The sequence below is a fragment of the Rhinoraja longicauda genome, chromosome 23 (genome assembly GCF_053455715.1).
Source record: "Rhinoraja longicauda isolate Sanriku21f chromosome 23, sRhiLon1.1, whole genome shotgun sequence".
NCBI lineage: Eukaryota > Metazoa > Chordata > Chondrichthyes > Rajiformes > Arhynchobatidae > Rhinoraja > Rhinoraja longicauda.
The window spans coordinates 14319630-14342632 of NC_135975.1; the positions used below are offsets into that span (position 1 = coordinate 14319630).

Here is a 23003-nt window from a genome sequence, read left to right on the forward strand (position 1 = left end):
TGGAAGAAGATCACTTTCTTTCATTTCTGTTTTGTAGATTTTGAGGTGCTGACTGAAGGCAATATGGAAATGAAGACTTTCCTGTAGATAGTGCAGGTGGTGGCAAAGGGGAGAGGTGGGATGCAGGCAGATCGACAGTTTGTGATGTTGCTTGAAGGACCTCTGTGTGCTTCTGATGATTTCAGAGCATTGATTTCACAACACAGCACAATCTGAAAACAATTAACATTCTTTATGTCCAGGTGCTCCAATTTTTAAATTAAAATGTATCATTCTGTATCAATTCCAAAAGTAAAAAATCTTTTCAACATTGTGCTTAAGAACAAAGTGAATTATGCCAAATTTCATACAGCAATTATGCAGAGTCATTAAACGTTTGGATTTGTACACATTGCTAAACTTTCTTTGGGTGTGTTACAAGCCATTGGGATTTATTTAACAAATGACATTCCAGATTTCATTACATTGTAGTACATCAGTTTTAAAGATCCTGCAATAATCAAGTTTTATTTTCTGATAGGCATTGCTTACAGGATTATTTATTCAGTGTCCTGATGATCCATTAATATTTTTGGAGGAGAAAATTAAAGAACTACAAAATCAAAAAATTCAAGCTTTGCTTTTGTAAGTATAAAATCAAATTTGGAATTTCCAGTTTTCTTCCAACATTGACATGTTTATTGCTTGGAGCACTACATTCCACTAATTGAAGATATTTTGGCCTTGGATTGTTAATTTACTCAACTATGTCAATTGTTGTGATATCAGCGATAATTCTAGGGAGCCTTTGACCTTCGGGCACTTGAAAGTAACAGAAAGTTACTTAGAAAGTTACAGAAAGTAATTAGACATTAACTTTTTTGCATGGTGCCAACAAAGTAATGCCCTGAAATGCCTGCTTGGAATTTAAAATATCACAAAATCAAGAAGAAATGGCTGTCACAACTTATTTTGATACATATTTTACTTTAACCAATAAAATTAAATTTTGCTTTCTATTTTGTTACAGGACAAAGGGAGGTCATATGGATTTGAACTGGTGAGTTCTTTTAGTAAAATGAATAACATATAAATTGCATATTATAGACATTGAAACTAAATAACTTTATGCTTAATTTGACTGCAATCTATGTATATTTCAAACTTTTTCAGTTAGAAGATTTCATATTGTCTAATTAATTGTGTTTTGTTGACTATAAAAATTCAGGTATATGTCGGTTAAATGGTACTAACATGTAGAGAGAGACATTTTTCGCAGATATGATAATGTTAACTCCGATTACCATGCCGATACTCAGACCAAAAGTATGAGGAGGAATAAAATAAATTTGCCTTCTAATGTGGCTAGAAAATGTTATCTTGATTACCATTATTATCCTCTCATAGCTGATGAATCAGTGCTCCTCCACATTGAATAAGATTGTGAAGATGCCTGAAAGTATCACATTTCCCTTGGGAGCGTGTGCCAGAGGAGCCCGCTGCTGCTCCAGTTTTCTTTAGTTCTTAATAGTGTTGTTTAATAACTATAACAATTAAACCCTATCAATTAATCCACAGCATTTCATAACTTGTCATGATGTTTTCCTCAATGATAACATTTTAGAGAACCTCAGTTTCACTTTCCTCCATTTTCCTCCCACACTACATTCATGTCTCAAATAACTTGTGTTTTGGAATGTAAGAACATGTTTGAAAGTTATCTGATTCAAGGGGAAAGGATTTCAAGGGACCGAGGGATAGTACAAGAAAGTAGCTCTGAAGTAAAACATTAACAATGATATTATCAAATGACATCAGATGCAGGTGGTGCAATTGTCATCGAAGGCTGAATTACTGACAAATCAGTAAATTTGGCCAATTGCCAAACAATAAGTGAAAAACTATTTAGTAGGTCCAGACCATCCAAGAAAGATTTGTTATTCAATGCCATTAAGTGGATAAATCTTTCAATATTTTACAGATTGTATAAGCCCTGGGTTTCTCGGTGCCACATGTTGTCTTATCATTTTATACAGTATGCAATAACACGGTTTGATGATTTAAATGACTTTTTGAATAGTAGACCAAGCATTTCCTTTCTACTCACATCTGCAAATAATATGTTTTATGTGTAGATTTTGTTTTGAGATTATGTCAGTCACTGTACAAGTTATCAGAAAAAAATAGGTCATATTGCTCCATATTGAATCAGTTGTAGGGCAGCCAGAGCAAAACCTGCTTTTTTTTAATACAGCAGTGTATTTAATACAGCAGTGTATAAAAGGGCGATTCACACATTTTACACAAACTTCTGCAGTCTTCAAACAAAACTTTAACTCTTATTCTGAATTCTGCTTATATTGACGACAAAGATTTAGGTGGATTCTATTGCCATTTCCAAATTTAAAATTCATTTTTGTGAGGGTTCCACTGGGTATCCTGTGAAGCTGGTGCTTCATGATGGGTGTCAGAGGCAGTGTAGATATGACTGAGAACTCCAAGCAGGAAGGTGCAGAGGCTCATGTTTGCCTTTTTAGAGTTTATAGGAATTGTATTTCTACCTTAAATTTTTGTTTGAAAATTAATGCCTTTAGAGACCAAGTCATCCAGGGTAATTTGCAACCTTCTACAGCTATAGTTCAATCCACACATTTATTTTTGGTAGATGTACCCATGGAAGCCAAGTTTGTCATCACCCTCAACTTCCCGCCCTCCAGATCTATGCCATTTTCCACCTTCAGTTTGCCCTTCATTTTGACATTAAGAAGTTGATGGTCTGTACTCAAATAAAGTGATTTCCTTTACTTTTCCTTCAGCAGAGATTGAGCAAGTGCACTGATTTGACAGCATTACAGGGTTTCCCAAGGCTCACAGGGTCTGAAGTGGTAGGGCACTCAGAAAATTATGTTTTGGATTGTGATATCCTTATTAGCCACAAGATCACGCGAAGCAGAAAAATGTGGATAAAAATATATGAAAACAATTTTGCGAATGAATTACTTTGACTTCTTCATATCGATCAATTTTACACAGGTTGGCATCTTCAAGAATCTTTTATTTTTGGTGGTCTATTGTTCTGTTAAGTATTTTTCCAATACTTTACTCCTTCCTCATGCAGGGACATGTTTATCACAGATGAATTCCGGCAAAGTATGACAAAAATGATAGGCAGTTATTTAAGCTATCTCTTTGATCTGGAAGCAGGTTTGGTGGTAAGCAGATTTCATGTTTTTATTTCCTAAAATTAGATAAAGCCGATGGCAGGGTAAATGTCAAATGAGTATTTCTAATTTACTCTAAATCTAGCTTTGAGTTTATCAGAAATTAAGTTATAGGTCATTGCATTTCAATATTTCATCAGTGAAATTTTTAGAACGATGGAACTCGCCGGTTACAATTCTATTTTTGCGTGATCATTTATATGTATTAATTAAACATACATTATGTTGCATTCTTGCCAATCCTTTTCATTCCATCTTTAGCCTCCTCCCTGTCCTCCTACTCTTTGTGCTGCTGCATTTATATTTTTTGCCTCTCTTTCTTTGGTTGATTGCATTAGGCTTTTACTCATTCCTTCCCTCCCCCCTCCACCATGGTCCAAGAGTTTACTGTATTGTATTCTAATTTAAAGCACAGTATGGTGTGTTGTTAATACTGTATCTTATGTAGCTTTTCCAGAATTGTTTTATACACACACCAAATAAGATTGAAATCAGAGATGGGAGAGGGAGAGTTAATGTCATAGCAATTTGAAATTCCCTTGCTTCCCATTAATCCCAGGCCCGATTTATTTTAATAAGCATGTTTCAAGCACATCCAAAGCCCTTGTCTCAAGCTATTGAGGACCTTATTGACATGCTAAATCTATTGTATGATAGTGGGGATCGCAACTTTATTTTACCCTAAGGCTGTAATATCCCATTTGACTGTGGAAAGTTATCTCAAAAAAGCAAGAGAAATACATTTTAATTTTAAAAAAATTGTGTGGCCCAAAAAGAACAGGAACGGCACTCTAAAACACACAAGGAATCCTTGGGCCTTTCCTTGCTTGGATTTTCCCTGTCACCTCACAGAGCAGATAACTTTCTGATCTTCAAAATTTCAAGTAAAATCATTGTGGAATGTATACTTTTATATTCAGTGTATGACCCCCTTTTTCAGAAATTGATCGAGGAGATGATTGTTTCCAGTTGCTAACTAAAACCATCTTCATGTCACTTCGATCAAGTTTGGGCTAATGTTATGCGAATGAGATGCAAGAGTTAAAATGGTTCTTGTTTTATGTGAGCAATTTGTTATGAGCATTCCTCTATTGCTACATGAAGTTAGCAGGCTGGAATTTTAGAAGCGAAGTACAAGACAAAACTGGCCATTATACTACAATAACCAATGATGATTTTCAACCTATTGGTCTTATTTTTACTAATGTTTAGACCAGAAGCAAAATATTAATTATTCACCTCTTGTACACTTTTTGCAGCTTCCTCCAGAAATGTATAAGAAAGCATATCAGTTCCATTTAAACTTTTTATTGAAGAAGTACTTTTCGTGAGTACATTTTTCAGAGCTATTTTGTAAACATAAATAAATAATCAAGCTTGACTTTTATTTTTTTATATTTTTTTATATTTTTAAGCAAATTGTAATCACAAAATTTTACATTTTGTCAATAAAGAGAATAAAGATGAATTTACTGTACGGCATATATACGTTTGATATTATGGATATGATCCTCTGTTTTAAGTGTCACTTGGTGTGTATCTGCAGACCTTATGGGAAGCTAGGGAAGAAATTGCGGAAGCCCTTGCTAATATATATGCATCATCTGTAGCTAAAGATGAAATATCGGAAGACGGGAGGGTAGTTATTAAGAAAGGCAGTTATTTAAGAAAGGCAGCAAGGACAAGCCAGAAAACAATAGGCTGGTGAGCCTGACATCACTGGTGGGAACATTGTTGGAGGGGATTCTGAGGGACAAGATCTATCAGCCTTTGGGTGGGCAAGGACTGATTAGAGATAGCAAGCCCTTGTGTGTGCAAATATGATGATGTTTTTTGAAGAAGTTACCAAGCAAAATTGATGAGGGCAAGAAGTGAACATTGTCCATATGAACTTTAGCAAGACGTTTGATAGTCTGGAAGGTAGGGTCACAGGGAAGCCCAGGTGAATTAGCCAAATGGATTCAAATTTGATGGTGGAAAGAGCTGAAGGGTGGTTACAGAGCATTACTTTTCTGATTGGAGGCTTGTGACCAGTGGTCCACTGCAGTGGTTGGTGCCGGGTCCACTGTATTTTTTATCTACATTAATGATTTGGATGACAATGTAATTAATTTGTAGATGACTCATCATTCATGGTTCCCTAAATCATCCAACTTTACCCTTTACTCTAACAGAAACATGCTGCTTCTGAACACAGCCAATCTCACCTTTAAAAGCTTCCCACGAGCCAGACATCTCTTCACCTGATCTTCCAATCATCATTTTTAAACTCATGACCAATATCATGAAAATTAGCATTACCCCAATTTAGGAATTTATCTTGTGGACCAATCCTATCTTTTTCCATCTACTGTACTAAAACTCTTGTTTGTTTGTTTGTTCCTGAACTACAGCCAAAACGGTACACAATAGCGCGACTATTTTAGGCCCACCTTACTCACCGTCGTCCCTTTGGTGCTAATGGAAGAAGTTTCATTGAAAGTTATTCTTGAAGTTATTCACATTTTAAAGTTTAAATCTATCTTCTCAGGAGGGTGGGGGGAGGGATGGAGGGAGGGGGGAGGGAGGATAAGGGGGGGTTGAAGTAATGGAGGGGAAGGGGGGAGGTGAGGAGGGGAGGGGGGAGAGGGGAGGGAGGGGGAGGGGTGAGGGGAAGGTGGGAGGGAAGGAGGAGGTGGGGAGGGGAGGGAAGGGGAGTGGGGGAGGGGTGGAAGGGGAGGGAGGGGGAGGGGAGGGAGAGGGGGAGGGAGGGGTGAAAGGGGAAGGGAGGGGGAGGAGGGGGGAAGGGGAAGGGGAAGGGAGGGGGAGGAGGGGGGAAGGGGAGAAGGGAGGGGGAGGGGGGTGGGGAGAGGAGAGGGTGCTGCACCAATGCAGGAGAGGTTTGGGTCCAACGGGTCTAGTACTGGGGGACTTGGTCTAGTAACTATTTAAAAACAATTAGAAATATGATCACTGAAAACAAAGTGTTCCTGACTGAAACTTCTGTTACCTGCCTTGCCTTGTTCTCTAGTTTGAGGTCTGACGTTGCATCCTCTCTTGGGTTCTCAATATATATTTTTTAATTTCTAAAAACTTTAAGAAGCCCATTGCAGTGTGGGATTCCCACTCAATATGAGGGAAGTTACAATCACCTATCATTACAATCCTATTATTCTTAGAGATATCTCCAAAGATGTACAGGTTTGTAGGTTGTGTGTGGGAAGGAACTGCAGATGCTGGTTTAAACCAAAGATAAATACCAAAAGCTGGAGTAATTCAGTGGGTCAGACAACAACTCTGCAGAAAAGGAATAGGTGACGAGACCCTTCTTCAGACTGAAGTCTATAATATCCTATGTACCAATCCACATCCTGAGTTCATCGGACTTACCTGTCAGGTTTCTTGTTTTAAATCAAGTTTCGTTTTATCTACGAGACCATCCTCACTCCCGGACTTGCCCCTGCCTGTCCTCTCTACTGAACTTACTTACATTAACATCTATATCAAGCACCATTTTTCCCATCTGCCACAGTATTGCTTTACAAAGAATGGTTAGGCTACACATGGAGCATTGTTCAGGTTATCATATTATAAGAAGGACATGATTGTGCTGGCAAGAGTGCAGAGGATATTCACCAAGATGTGATTCAGGTGAGAGATTAGTTAAACTGGTCTTATTTTCCCTGCAGTGAAGGAAGCAGAGGAATGACCAGATGAAATATATAATAGTATGATTGGCATGGTTAAGGTAGATTGGCAAAGACTTACCCCTATGGTATTGGTATCATAAACAGAAAAGCATAGTTTTCAATGAAAGAGTTTTAAACTTTATCTGAGGGCTAAGATTTTTAATGCTGAGTGGTTGATAGAACTGATGCACTGCATGCTGAGAACTATATTCTGCACTCTGTACCTTCCCCTTAGCTCTATCTATTGCACCTGAGTTGGACTTGATTTTATTTATGTATAGTATATCTGATCTGTTTGTATAACATGAAAAACAAAGCTCTTCACTGTACCTCAGGACACGTGACAATAATAAACCTGAACCTAAATCAAAACCAGTGGGATTTTTTGATGGGGCTTGGTTGAAAAAAAAGAACTGCTGTTTTAAAGCAAAGCAACTGAATCTGCATAATATTAATTGAAAAGTATACTGCTCCCGGTGTCCTATTATTTGTTGCTATATAAGAACAATTCGATTAAAAAAAAATTACCACCTCTTTTATTTCAGTGAATGGATGAAATATATTCGAAACAAAAAAAAAGAGCAGTTTGAACTGTCACAAGATATCATCAAGGCTGAAAATCATTATTTACAGCATAAATTAAAAAGGGGTTTTTATACATGGATGAAGTGGATGCAGATAAAAAGACAACAACAATTCCGTGAGTTGAATTGTACTTTATACGACAGAATTGAAATTAATATATCGTATTTTTGCTAAAAGTTTCCTGTGTAGTTTGTTCTACTTTCTAAGTAAGCCCTTAATTGATAAGTATTTTTGATGCAAATTAAGTATTTAGTTTAAGGAGCTGCAATGTAAGATCAGGAAAATCATAAATACTTTTTTCTAGTTGTAATTCTACTTTTCTTCACAGTCCAACACCAACTGCATGTGCCTTCCAATATTCTGGTGAATATGAGAGAATGAAAACAATGAAATAAAAAATTGTAAAGTAAAGCTATGTTACTTGTAGGAAATATTGAAATACTAGTGAATGTACACAACCCAAATATATTCCAGAAAAAGAAAAAAAGGAAATTCATCAAAACAGAGCTTCCAAGCCTGAAACTGCAGACAACATTTAGTACATACCACAGATAATCTTTAAAAAAATGACAAACTGATGATGATGTGTTGATGACAAAAGCCACTGGCATTTATTTGGAGGATTTAATAAAGAAGAAGAATCATTCAAACAAATCAGTACTGACTCAGAGGAAGAAGAGAAGATCATGGAAGCTAAGGAATTGAGGCATTGGAATTGAGATATCTTAGATTATATATGGATTATCAAAGAGGCGGTATTGGTAGTTTTTAAGTGAATAGCTCTTCAGAGCCTGACCAATTGCATCATTGTGTCATGTGGGAAGGTCACAAGGAAATTGTGGAGGTCCTTGCAGAAATATTTGCATCATCTTTAACTAAAGATGAAGTTTTAGAAGACTGGAAGGTGGCTAATATTATACTGTTATTTAAGAAGGGCAGCAGGGATAAGTCTGGAATTCACAGACCTTGATGTCAGTGGTGGGAAAGTTGTTGGAGGGGATTCTGAGGGACAGGATTTACTGTTGTTTATTTGAACAGGCATGGACGGAATAGGGATAGTCTGCCTGCACATTTCAGAAGGCAGTGGAGGCCAATTCTCTGGATGCTTTCAAGAGAGAGCTAGATAGAGCTCTTAATGATATCGGAGTCAGGGGGTATGGGGAGGGATGGGGTACTGATTGTGAATGATCAGCCATGATCACATTGAATGGTGGTGCTGGCTCGAAGGGCCAAATGGCCTACTCCTGCACCTATTGTCTATTGTCTATTGGAAATGGTGTCTCTCAAATCTTATATGTTTTGCTGTTCAGAGGCCTGTGTCCAGTGGACTGTTGCAGGGATCGGTACTGGGTCCACTATTGTTTGTTATTTACATCTAACACTTGGGTGACAAGGTAGTTAACATTGTTAGTAAATTTGCCTGTGGAAAGGGTGGTGAAGAAGGTATTTGGCACACTTGGCATTGTTGGGAAGGGTGCTGAGCACAAAAGTCAGGACATCCTCATGCAGATGTACAAGCTGTTGCTAAGACATCAGTTGGGGTACTATGTGCAGTTCTGGTTGCTCAGCATTTGGAAGGATGTCATTAGATTGGAAAAGGTGCAAAGAAGATTCACCAAGATATTACATGGTCTTGTGTTTTTGAGTTATAGGAGAGAGGTTGAATGGGCTAGACCCTTTCCTTTTATAGCTTTGGAGACTAACGGGTGACCAATTGAAGTATACAAAATCACGAGGGGCATGGGTGAACGCTCGGAGTCTTTTTCCCAGTGTAGGGTTTTATAGCTAAAAAGCATAGGCGTAAGGTGAGAGGGGAGAGATTTAAGAGCGATATCAGGGGTCATTTTTAAAATCAGAGCATAATCTATATGTGAAATGAACTGCCTGAGGAAGATATAGAAAGGATCCAATAACAAATTTCAAAAGACATTTAGACAGAAATATGTGTTTGGAGGACAATGAGCCAAATCCCCAGTGAGACCAACCCTGAATGTCAACTTGGTTGATGTGGACAAGGTGGATCAAAAGACTTGTTTACTTTCTGTATAGTGCTATGATACTGTGAATAAACTTGATCCGTGAAATAATAAAGTAGTATTGAAATGTCATCATGGAGTTAGACCTGGAAGATCTCTCTGACCGACTTCTTTGAAGTGAGTAATACTAAGGAAATGATGAAAGGTCACAAAAGGCAGTATATAAAAAGTCATCAATAAAGTTTTATATTAAAAGCTAAGATTTCACAGAAATAAAAATTGCAATTGATCAGTTATTATTGGAAGTTACCTTTTTCAGTCAAAGTAAATTATGGGTTTTCGGGTAAATTCTGGTAATGGAATATGTTAAAGGTTAGAGACCAAGAAGCACTCATCAAAAGAGTTATATTAGAAATGGGGAACTCTGACTGGGTGTCTGCTAGTCACTATTAGAACCTGTGGGATTCCCCAGATTGAGAAATGCAATGCCAATTACCATATTTATTGAGTTGGAAATGGGAAAATTCTGAATAGGTGTCTATTGATCATTGTTGATTATTGAACCATTGATGTTCCCTGGATTCAGAAGTGCAATACCAAGTACCATAACAATTGATTTTAACAAATCTAGAGGGGCAAGAAACAAATTGAGTAAGTAACTCAGATATTACAGAATAAATTTGTGAAAGTAGCAGATAACATTCAATCTTGGTGAACTGGAGGTTAATGATTAATAGCTAATAGACAATAGACAATAGACAATAGGTGCAGGAGTAGGCCATTCGGCCCTTCAAGCCAGCACCACCATTCAATGTGATCATGGCTGATCATTCTCAATCAGTACCCCGTTCCTGCCTTCTCCCCATACCTCCTGACTCCGCTATCTTTAAGAGCTCTATCTAGCTCTCTCTTGAAAGCATCCAGAGAATTGGCCTCCACTGCCTTCTGAGGCAGAGAATTCTACAGATTTACAACTCTCTGACTGAAGGTGGTAGAGACCTAAGTTGTAATGGATTTGTTGCTAAACATGTCCAATCAATATTTTGAATCAATGGCGGATACAACCAAATCATGGTAAAGAAGCAGCAGGAAGTTCTGATAAACCTGTGTAGGTCTGGTAGTTTGCATCTTGAGTACTTTATCTAATTCTGGACAGAGATTAGAGATTCAACCCTATAGGTAGCAGAAGGAGTCACAAGGCATCTCAACATGTAGGTATAATCCATGATTCAGTTTGCCATTTGAAATGTCATCATAAACAAAAAAGTTGAGGTGAAAAAGATGACATGATAAATCAAGCCATTAATTTTGATTAAACAGTTGGACTTCACATTGTGAAGGAAATGTTTAAGACTGATTTAAGGGAACACTCCTTTCCAGGAGGAATGATCAACTATTAGTTGATGAACTAATGAAAGTGTAAACCTTCAAATAATTTAAGATAAGGTGATTTTTAATGTATCACCAATAAATTAAGATGAATAGAATAGCTATCCTAATTCATAATGACTGTAAAAACATGAATCCAGCATGCTCTGGACTTTGGTAATTTAGAACTGACAGAACTTCCAGACTATTGGTGATAAATCTAATTAATACTCAAACAGATTTCTAATTCAATTTTTAACATATTACCCAGTAAAATGCTATCATAGTTTTTCCAGTTGGCCCAATAAGTTTCAGAGTAGTAGTGGGCCGAATGCCAGACCTGCATGGTTTCCCAACAGCTGAACAATGGATTATTGGAGTTTTACTGAATCTTGTGATCTCTTGAACTATGAGGTACTATTTTAATTAAGGCAGAGTTGGCAGTGGTTATTTACTGTCTCCATCATACTTCTGACTGCAATGTAGTTTTATTTTTTCCTTTTTTCCTTTTCTCATTACTTATTCACCCTCGATCTGCTTAAAAGATGTCCAGAAGTATTATTCTACCATTGGTTTGATTTACCCCATCTCAATTTTAGTTAGGTAACAATTTTTGCTCCACTAATTACACGTGTCTGACCAAAATTAACACCTGGAGTTGTACTCTTGAGTTTAAGATTTGAAAATAACAGTTTAATTACATATTGGAATTTTGCTGCAGAAGTTTATGTAATTCAATATTTTAAGGTGCAGAGGAATTGGAGAGTTCAATTTATTCAAGCAGAAGGAACTATGAGATGATACTTGTTAACAATAATTGAAATTATTTCAAAACGAAACAGCTGTTTAATGCATCAAAATCAAATCTGATAAATCATGAATCATTCTAAACAGCCTGAAATATTTCAAGACTTTATAAATGTTACATCCAGAAAATGCTAGATTCTAATAATATTATTCTATGATAGCTAAAGAGGAATTCACCTTTTGACACCAGTATCGTAGTTAAAATGAAATTTTGTTGACTCTCTGTCAAGAGTCTACTAAGTATCTCTGAAGGACAATGGAAGATAAAGGTCAAATCCTTCCTTTGTACTTTTTCTCCTGCACCTCAAGTAGAGATTTTTGCATGAACTATTTGGTAGGTACCTTTCAAAATGAGGACATTAATTTCTGAATTTAGTAGGATTGACTTCCAAACCTATACTTGCTTGCATTGTACTAACATTATGCAATTATAGCTCCTCTTTTCCTTGACAATGCTAAGTAAACTAGATGGTTGGGTCAATAAATATTCTACAGTGCCACATACATTAGAAGAGCCATATTTCTTTTTTTCTTTCTTTCTTTCTGTTTTTCACGGTGTATGTGCATGTGGCCAAATGTTGGGATGTGATGTCATAAACCTCGTGAGGTTTTCTTTTCAGAATGGCAGGCAGTGACTAGTGGGGTACCGCAAGGCTCGGTGCTGGGACCCCAGTTGTTTACAATATATATTAATGATTTAGACAAGGGAATTAAATGTAACATCTTTAATTTTGCAGATGACACAAAGCTGGGTGGCAGTGTGAGCTGCGAGGAGCATGCTATGATGCTGCAGGGTGCTGGATAGATTGCTGGATAGATTGGGTGCATCGGCAGAAGCATGGCAGATCCAGTATAATGTGGATAAATATGAGGCTAGAACAGGAAGGCAGATTATTATCTGAATGGTGTCAGATTAGGAGAAGGGGAGGTGCAACGAGATCTGGATGTACTTGTACATCAGTCACTGAAAGTAAGCATTCAGGTCTAGCAGGCAATGAAGAAAGCCAATGGCATGGTGGCCTTCATTGCGAGAGGATTTGAGTTTAGGAGCAAGGAGGTCCTACTGCAGCTGTACTGGTGAGACTGCACCTGGAGTATTGTGTGCAATTTTGGTCTCCTAATTTGAGGAAGGACATTATTGTTCTTGAGGGAGTGCAGCATAGGTACACCAGGTTAATTTCCGGGATGGCGGGACTGACGTATGATGTAAGAATGGGTAGTGTAGGAAAATAACTGCAGATGCTGGTACAAATCGAAGGTATTTATTTCACAAAATGCTGGAGTAACTCGTGTATTAGCTGAAATTTTGATGGATGAGAGGGGATCTTATAGAAACATATAAAATTCTTGGAGGATTGGTCCATGCTTGGACAGGAAAAATGTTCCCGATGTTGGGGGATTCCGGAACCAGGGGTCACAGTTGACAAATAAGGGGTAGGCCATTTAAGACAGAGATGAGGAAAAATCTTTTCACCCAGAGAGTTGTGAATCGGTGGAATTCTCTGCCACAGAGGGCAGTGGAGGCTAATTCACTGGATTTTTTCAAGAGAGAGTTAGATTTAGCTTTTCGGGCTGAGGGAATCAAGGGATATGGAGGAAAAGGCAGAACAGTACTGATTTTGGATGATCAGCCATGATCATATTGAAGGTGGTGCTGGCTCGAAGGGCTGAATAGCCTACTCCTGCACCTATTTTCTATGTTTCTATGTGAGCCAGCATCAGATGAAAGGTGTGCTTATCTTTATTCAAATTCTTAATGGAAATATAAAGTACAAGCACTCACTAGCGTTCACCGTAATATTACTTGTCAGGACGCAAATTTGATCAGTCTTGGACTTGTGGTACGCAGCATTCTCTAAATCCCAGGGTTAGGTTCTCTTATTACATGTGTTGGTCCCAAGTTTTCATGCTGTAAGGAGTTAAATCCTATTTCCAGAACCTGTCTCCCTCTGTTCCTTCTGTTTTCCTCCAATGTGATCGTACCAGATTTATAGTTCAGTGCAGGTCTGATCAATTTTCTTCATCTTCATTTCTTTTGGTACTATTGGCTTCCACTTCACCAGTCATATAGTATCCTAGTTATTGGTACAAACCCAGTAAAATACAAAGGAATGTTAAACTAATAGTTTCTGATAGTTTAAATGAGGACCTTGCTCTCTCCATGGGACTACTGACTAGCTCTCAGCACTCAGATATTTTTCTGACTTAAGCTATGCTCCAATGATCTCATATTACCAGAGTAAGGGATAGCTCCTGTGTCTGCCAATAAGGTCCACATGTTATTGGCAATGTCACAGAATGTACTCTTGTTCCTTATCCCACTACAGCCATCTCATAATTTCCCAATTTATTTAACTTATGACATCTTGCGTCTTAGTGGTTCACAATTTATGGCTACTGCCAAGTGACACTGAGAGATTGTTACATTGGGGTATTGCTGGTTTTAGGCCACAGTTATGCTTATTTCACAGGGTTTAAATTGGTACCAATGGCTTCTCAAAACTTCCTTATTCCGAATCCTGTGATCAATCAATCTTTGAGATTCACTCTATAATTGAGTCATTATCAGTATCCTTGTTTATACTCTCTTAACATTCTTCGAGAACTTCATTGACCATTATCCATCCTTGTATTAATAATCTCCAAATGTCTGTTAAGCCCAAATACTAACCTTCTTCTGTGATGGTTGTTTTAACTTTTGGACTACCAGAAACTTTACTTTTGTTTGTTTTGAATCAAATCTTTTATCTTGCATTAAAATATGCAGTCAACACATATTCAGCCTCGTTTATTCTCATTATTTTCTAGTGGCAATGGAACATATACGCAAGGTCAACGATCAACGTCTGGCCAAGCTCATTTTAAATGAGTGGTTTAATGCGATAAAAGAGGCAAAAAATACCCGAGAGTACTTTGAGGTAATAATACTATTGAGGGTTCAAGTCATGGCTTTGAAGCATGTGGGGACGGTACATTGGCTCAGGGACATGTTGAAAATGTCTGTGAGAACATCCGCCTGCTGGTTAGCACATTCTTTGAGCACACAACCAGGTATGTTGTCTGGTCGTGGGGCTTTCTGTGGGTCGACCCTGGTTAGGGCTCTCCACATGTTGTCTGAATCGAGGATTATTATCTGCTCTTCGGGGGTAGGGGTGGACTTCCTCCCAGGCATGGTGTTAAGTGCCTCAAAGCGCGCATAAAGATCATTTAGCTTGTCCGGAAGGAAGGCATTGCTGTTGGATGTGATGCTCCTTTATTTTTTAGATTTCGATTTTTAGATTTAGATTCTACAGCGCGGAAACAGGCCCTTTCGGCCCACCAAGTCCGCGCCGCCCAGTGATCCCAGCACATTAACACTATTAATACTATTAACACTATCCTACACACACCAGGGACAATTTTTACATTTTACCCAGTCAATTAACCTACAAACCTGCACGTCTTTATAGTCTGTGATGGACTGGATACCCTGCTACATATGTTTGCTGTTCCTGGTGTCGCAGAAGTGGCCATGGATTTTCTGCCCGTAGGCCGACTTTGCTCTCTTGATGGTCCGGGAGATCTTGGGTCTTGCAGACCTGAGGGCAATATTAGGGTCAGATTGAGAGCCAAACGAGCAGCTGGAGCAGAGTCCAGTGTATCGTGTTTAGTTCTGGGCACCATGTTACAGGAAAGATGTTGTCAAGCTGGGAGGGTACAGAGAAGATTAAGGAGGACATTGCCAGGACTAGAGGGTCTGAGCTATAGGGAGAGGTTGAGTAGGCTGGAGTCTTATTCCTTGGACCTATTATAGAGGTGTATAAAATCATGAGAGGAATAGATCAGGTAGACGCAGTCTTTTGCCCAGAATAGGTGAATTAAGGACCAGAGGACATAGGTTTAAGATGAAGGGGAAAAGATTTAACAGGAATCTGAGTGGTAACTTTTTCACGCAAAGGGTGGTGGGTGTATGGAACAAACTACCAGAGGAGGTAGTTGAGGCATGGACTATTCCAATGTTTAAGAAACAGTTAGACAGGTACATGAATAGGACAGGTTTGGAGGGATTTAGGCTAAACGCAGGCAGGTGGGACTAGTGTAGCTGGGACATGTTGGGTGATGTGGGCAAGTTGGGCCGAAGGGCCTGTTTCCACGCTGTATTACTCTATGACTCTATATGTCATTCCAGCCTGTATCGTTGTCAACAGCCTTGGTGATATCAATATATTTTTTTGTAATGTGTAAGAGCTCTCATGAATAAGGAGGACTAGGCGTATATTGTCATTCCTTCTTCATTGCTGGGTTTCCACATCCACAGCATTGTAACAGAAGGAATGCAATGGTTAAGGACGGCATTTCACTATTTCTTTCAAAGCAACTCTAACTGCCTAAATATTAATTTTAGAAAATCGTTTCTGTTTATAGCGACTGGAGCGAGGGGAATTGGAAGACGAGAGTGACATTTCATTAGTAGCGCCGAAAGATGAGAAAGATCACCTTTCCAACTTTCCTTTAGCAATATCACTGAAGGTTGTATATGTTTCTCTTTTGTTTATATTAAATCCAGTATGTTCTGTAAAAATGGTTAGGAAAACATAGAAACATAGGAAATAGGTGCAGGAGGAGGCAATTTGGACCTTCGAGCCAGCATCGCCATTCATTGTGATCATGGCTGATCATCCACAATCAGTAACCTTCTCCTCATATCCCTTGATTCCACGAGCCCCCAGAGCTCTATCTAATTCATCCAGTGATTTGGCCTCCACTGCCCTCTGTGGCAGAGAATTCCACAAATTCACAACTCTTTGGGTGAAAAAGTTCCTTCTCACCTCAGTTTTAAATGGCCTCCCCTTTATTCTAAGACTGTGGCCCCTGGTTCTGGACTCCCCCAACATTGGGAACATTTTTCCTGCATCTAGCTTGTCCAGTCCTTTTAATATAATTTTATATGTCTCTATAAGATCCCCTCTCATCCTTCTAAACTCCAGTGAATACAAGCCTAATCTTTTCAATCTTTCCTCATATGACAGCCACGCCATCCCAGGGATCAATCTCGTGAACCTACGCTGCATTGCCTCAATTACAAGGATGTCCTTCCTCAAATTAGGAGACCAAAACTGTACACAATACTCCAGATGTGGTCTTACCAGGGCCCTATACAACTGCAGAAGAACCTCTTTACTCCTATACTGAAATCCTCTTGTTATGAAGGTCAACATGCCATTAGCTTTCTTCACTGCCTGCTGTACCTGCGCGGCAACTTTCAATGACTGGTGTACAAGGACACCCAGGTCTCACTGCACTTCCCCCTTACCTAACCTGACACCATTGAGATAATACTCTGCTACCTTGTTTTTGCTGCCAAAGTGGATAACCTCACATTTATCTACATTATACTGCATCTGCCATTCATCTGCCCACTCACTCAACCTGTCCAGGTCGCCCTGCAACCTCCTAACATCCTCTTCGCAGTTCACAAGGCCACCCAGCTTTGTGTCATCTGCAAACCTGCTCGTGTTACTTCTAATTCCTTCATCCAAATCATTAATATATATGGTAAACAGTTGCGGCCCCAACACCGAGCCTTGCAGCACTCCACTTGCCACTGCCTGCCATTCTGAAAAGGACTCGTTTACTCCTACTCTTTGCTTCCTGTCTGCCAACCAATGGTCTATCCATGTCAACACCCTACCCCCAATACCATGTGCTCTAATTTTGCTCACCAATCTCCCGTGTGGGACCTTATCAAAGGCTTTCTGAAAGTCTAGATACACTACATCCACTGGCTCCCCTTCATCCATTTTACTTGTCACATCCTCAAAAAATTCCAGAAGATTAGTCAAGCATGATTTCCCTTTCATAAATCCATGCTGACTTGGACTTATCTTTTTACTGCTATCCAAATGCACCGTTATTACCTCTTTAATAATTGACTCCAGCATCTTCCCCACCACCGATGTCAGTCTAACTGGTCTGTAATTCCCCGTTTTCTCTCTTGTTTCTTTCTTTAAAAGTGGGATAACATTAGCTATCCTCCAATCCACAGGAACTGATCCTGAATCTATAGAATATTGGAAAATGATCACCAATGCGTCCACTATTTCTAGAGCCATCTTCCTGAGTACCCTGGGATGCAGACCATCAGGCCCTGGGGATTTATCAACCTTCAGTCCCATCAGTCTACCCAATACTATTTCTCGCCTAATGCAAATTTCTTTCAGTTCCTCTATCCCCCTAGATCTTCTGTCCTCTAGTACATCTGGGAGATTGTTTGTGTCTTCCTTAGTGAAGACAGATCTGAAGTACCTGTTCAACTCTTCTGCCATTTCTTTGTTACCCATAATAATTTCACCCATGTCTGCCTTCAAGGGACCCACATTTGAGTTTGCTACTCTTTTTCTCTTAACATAGAAGCTTTTACTGTCAAAATATTTGACATATTTTGGAAATTCAAAATTAGTTTTGATATCATTAGGAATTTCAAATGGAAACTATCATTCGATCTACATTGTAAAATTCTGATGGACATAAATACAATTTTCTTTGTGCCTTCTTGCTTATATTGCTGGGGAATAAAATATCCTTCCATTTGCCTCAATGGAAGGTAGAAACCAGGTAATTGTAGCTTATGAACTACATGATTCATTCTCAGAGTGAAAGTAAAAGCATATATGTTTTAAGCTTAAGGCCAATGATGCTTTTTCTTTGATGGCTGATAATGTGATATAGAGGAAAATCTGATGACCATGAGACTTATGCATTAACAAATATGTTATCTCTGCATATGAGAAATAAGGGAGCAGTGCCATTTCCAATGGAAGAAAATGGAAAAGAGAGGCACTGAAATAAATGCTTTTGGTTGGTTCATCTAAAAATAGAGAGCTGTTTCTCCATATCTACTATTTCATGTGAGAAATGGGTAGTATGTAAGTAACATTTTGTCCTGATCAACACATCAACTTCCTCAGAAAACTAAGGAAATTTGGCATGTCCCCAATTTCTACATTTGCACTGTAGAAAGCATCTTATCAGGATACATAACAACCTACTCTGCCAAAGACTGCAAGAAATTGCAGAGAGTTATGGATGCTGCCCAGAACATCATGCAATCCAGCCTTCCCATTATCAACTCCATCTACAATTCGCTGACAAGTCATACCTGAAGTTTAGCAATATTGAAATAATTTATGGAAAATATGATAAAATGTCAAATGCAATGAACAGAAAATTGTGCCGAAGTTATGGGTAAATAACAACTTTCTAAATATTATTTTTACCTCTTAGATTTTTGGTTATCTTGGTGTTAGGGAGCTCGTAAGATGTGCACAAGTTTGTCAGTCCTGGAAGGTGATTACACAGACAAGTTCCCTCTGGAGCAAGGTTTGTTTAGTGATCAAGAACTGATATGATTACTGAAATGAGAATAAACTTATATTTATAAAGCATTCTGTTACATATATGAGAATGTTCTTGTACTTTAGATGTTTGGGCAGTTTTAGGTTACTGCCTTGAGACTGATGAATTTTTCATAAGTAAAGTTAGTACAGCACAAAAATGGGCCCTTCAACCCATAATGTTTGTGCTGAACATGATGCCAAACTAAAGTGATCTCATCTGCCTGCTATCCCCTGCACTTCCATGTGCCTATCTAAAAGCTTCTGAAACACCACTACAGTATCTGCCTCCACAACCACTCCAGGCCCCCACCACTCTATTAAAAAAAAACTTGCCCACATCTCGATTAAACTTTCCCCCTCTCACCTTACAGCTATACCCTCCAATGTTGGACATTTCCATCATCCTGGAGAAAAAAGTTCTCACTACCTACCCTATCTATGCCTCTCATCATTTTATATGCTTCTATCAAATCTCCACTCAATCTTTAGGTTATTGGGTAAAGCATTTTGAGGTTCAGACCAGCTAACAGAATGGCAGATTAGACTCAAGGAAGTTAATGAACAATGCACATTGTTATGTTGGCAGGACCAAATATAACTTCTCCATTCAGCATTGATATAATAGCGGCAATCTAAATTAGAAACTGGCACTTAAACTGTATTATTTTCCTGGAACAATTGTTCTATCTTAAGAAGGCTCCTGATATGTCAGTTAGAATATTTGTTTTAGAAGTGATACAACTTGTAATTTGCAGGTTAGATCATATATATAAAGGACCACTGGTTAAAAAGTGGGAAGATAAACAAGAGATGTTCATTTTTAGTTCAGTTCAACAAGCAAATTATGTTCTAGACACAAAGAAAGAATATCTTTGGAAAAAGGGCATTAACACAGGTGATGCCAAGGGCACAGAAAACAGATAAACCTGATTATTTTAAGACACAACATATCTACCTCTGAGATAATTTTATCCATTCATTTTAATGTCATCGTTTTTGGTTGAGTGCTTATTTTTCCGATCAAACCTGCATTAGATCAAACCTGAGATATTTTCCTAATCAGCTCCAAAATAACATTCTTGTGGAATAGAAAAAATCATTCAGAAACTTGTAAAAATTATGTTAACTGATAAGATTGGTACTATTTGCATAATATAACAATATATAATAATTTCAAACATTACGTGAGTGAAACAGCCTGCTTTTGAAAATAATCTCTTTACATAAATTTGTAGATGACCTTTACATAAAACAGTGTGCGTCTAATTCATTTTTATAATATTCCTCCATTCCCTTCATACAACGTGGAGACTTTTGGATAGGAACGTGGATATGCAGGGAATGGAGGAATATGGATTATTTTCAGGCAGATAAGAGGTGTTCTTGGCATCAAGATTAGCATAGACTTTGTGAACCGGAGAGCCTGGCCCTATGCTGTACTGTCTATGTTCTAATATGGTGATCAGAGGAAATTATATCAAACTTTATTATATTATCAGGCTTTTCAACCATCCTGCATTATACAGCGACTTAGAGGAAAAGCTACGAAAGGAAGGCACTTCTTTTATAGTGTCTTTCATGACGTACATGCAAAGACTTGAACATCTGAATTAGTGGATGGAGTAAATCACTCAACTCCTCAAGCTTAAAAATAAGACAATGACTGATCTCATTGTAACCACAATTCCCACAATCCCCTATAGCCTTTCAACTCTTTGCTCATCCATGAATGCCTTAAAAATATTCAAAGACTGCTTTCACCACTTATTTTCTTCAAAAGAAGTGCCAAAGACCTTGTGAGAGAAAAACATTAAATGGACACCTTTTTTTTGAGATAGTGTCTCCTAATTCTGGATTCTCCCACAGAAGGAAACATCCTCTCTGCATCAATCCTGAAAATGTTCTTTAGGATTTTCTATCTTTAACTTGATGAATATCCTAATAAGTACATTATGTGCCTTTATTATAATATGGCATTTAGTTGTTAATAAAATTATATATATTTTGTTATTTCAGACTCCTGTGGTGACCTGTGAAACACAATAAACACATTTATTTTACATTGAAACAAATGCAAAATTACTTTTGGTTTCCTATTTTTACTTAGCAATACAGTTTTCAGGAATGTAATTCTTTTATAAATCACCACCAAATGCAACATTGAAACTGCAAAGTATCTTTTATGTTTCAATGAAATTATCAAAAACTTTTCTAAATAGCAGGAAGGTGCAAACCTTTCCTCATTAGCAGTATTACATGGGCAGCAAAAATCAGGACCTCTTTGGGGAGCATTAGAGGGTCAGGTCATTTGGATCCTATGAGTTTACAATTGCATGACTCCTGGAGCTCCAGTAGCCCCGACATCCTATATCCTGAAGCCTTTGCAATGCGCTACATCTCAGATTCAGTTGGAACTTGCACTTAATAAAATACTTAGAAGATATTTTCAACTTGTCAGTTAATGCCAGACTTCCACCAAAACTGGCTCGAGTGCTGGCTCGAAGGGCCGAATGGTCTACTCCTGCACCTATTGTCTATAAAATTCCATAGGGTAAAAGAAAATCAAGGAGAGTAGTTTTGACTTTGTGTAATAGTATGAAATGTGTAATATGAATTAGCAATTGCATTGATTTTTGGTTTGTGGCTACTTGGTAATCTGTTTTATATTTTCACACCTCAGAAAGTTTTAAACTCCTGAAACCTGAATGTAAAGATGTAAATCATCCTTAAAGCTACTACAAAAAATAAATTTGTTTCAGTGATATTACTTTTGGGAGTCGCTAGTTATTTATAGTAGCAATAGAGCTATTACTTCAGATTTAAAAGATGGTAGCTTTCAACTTTTTATTAGGACTGGAGGGCTACCAGGCCATGTAACAGTTACGTCTTAATCTTTGTATCCTCTCCTTCATCCCATGAAAACCTGCTCCAACTAATCTCAAATTTCACCAGCCTTATTAGTTCGAACTGTTTTCTGGAACTCCATTTGACAAAGTCCCTCATGGTAAGCTGGTCCAGCAGAGTCAGACACAGGCAATCCATGGTTAATTGGTAAATTGTATAAGAAGTTGGCTTGGTCAAAGAAGCTAGAAGATAGCGATGTTTCTTTGAAGAGGGGTGTTTCTTTGACCAGAAATTTGTGGTCAGTGGTGTTCTACAGGGATCAATACTGGGACCTCTATTGCTTTAATATATATAAATAATAGAGATGAAAATGTCAGTTCGTCTGACTAGTAAGTTTGCAGATAACATAAAAATTGATGGAGTTGTGCATAGTGAGGAATGTAATAAAAGGATAAAGCACGACATAGATTACTTTGAAATTTAGGCAGAGAAATGGCAAATAGTGTTTAATCCGGACAAGTATGAAGTGGTGCCTTTTGGAAGGTCATATGCAAATGGAAAGCATACAATAAATAGCAGTATCCTTAGGTGCATTGATATGCAGAGGTATCTAGGAGTTCTAGACCAAAGCTCCCTGAAAGTGGCAACACAAGCGTGTAGGGTGGTAAAGAAGTGTAGGAAAATAACTGCAGATGCTGGTACAAATCGAAGGTATCACAAAATGCTGGGAGTAACTCAGCAGGTCAGGCAGCATCTAGGAGAGAGGGAATGGGTGACTTTTCGGGTCGAGACCCTTGTTCAGATTGAAGAAGGGTGGTAAAGAAGGTGTACTTATGCCATGCATGACCTCGTTGGTCAGGGCACTAAAAATAACAGTCAAGAAGTAATGTTGCAGCTGTATAAAACTTTAATCAGACCACATTTGGAATATTATGTGCAGTCTGGTCGCCACTTCAGGATATGAGGTTTTTGAGAGTGTGTAACAGAGGTTCACCAGGATGTTTCTTAAATTAGAGAGTACTAGCTTTTCATTGGCCCACTTGTCCAGCTCATCAAGATTCCGCTTTGATTCTTGACAACCAACTTTGCTGTCTACGATACCATTTATTTCAATGTCATCTTCAAACTTACTTGTCTTGAACATTCTTATCCAAATTGTTGATACAATTGACAAATAGC

At 38.2% G+C, this 23003-nt stretch overlaps 1 protein-coding gene across 1 annotated transcript in view; it reads left to right on the plus strand.

Annotated features, from left to right (window-relative positions):
• fbxl13 (F-box and leucine-rich repeat protein 13) overlaps nt 1-23003 on the plus strand; it is a 145650-nt gene that overhangs the window by 14135 nt on the left and 108512 nt on the right. The window contains exons 2-9 of the mRNA XM_078419710.1: nt 521-624; nt 1010-1039; nt 3098-3191; nt 4460-4527; nt 7414-7568; nt 14413-14522; nt 16009-16113; nt 18868-18963. Of these exons, the coding sequence (XP_078275836.1) occupies nt 521-624; nt 1010-1039; nt 3098-3191; nt 4460-4527; nt 7414-7568; nt 14413-14522; nt 16009-16113; nt 18868-18963 (762 nt within the window). The remainder of the gene's footprint in view (nt 1-520; nt 625-1009; nt 1040-3097; nt 3192-4459; nt 4528-7413; nt 7569-14412; nt 14523-16008; nt 16114-18867; nt 18964-23003) is intronic.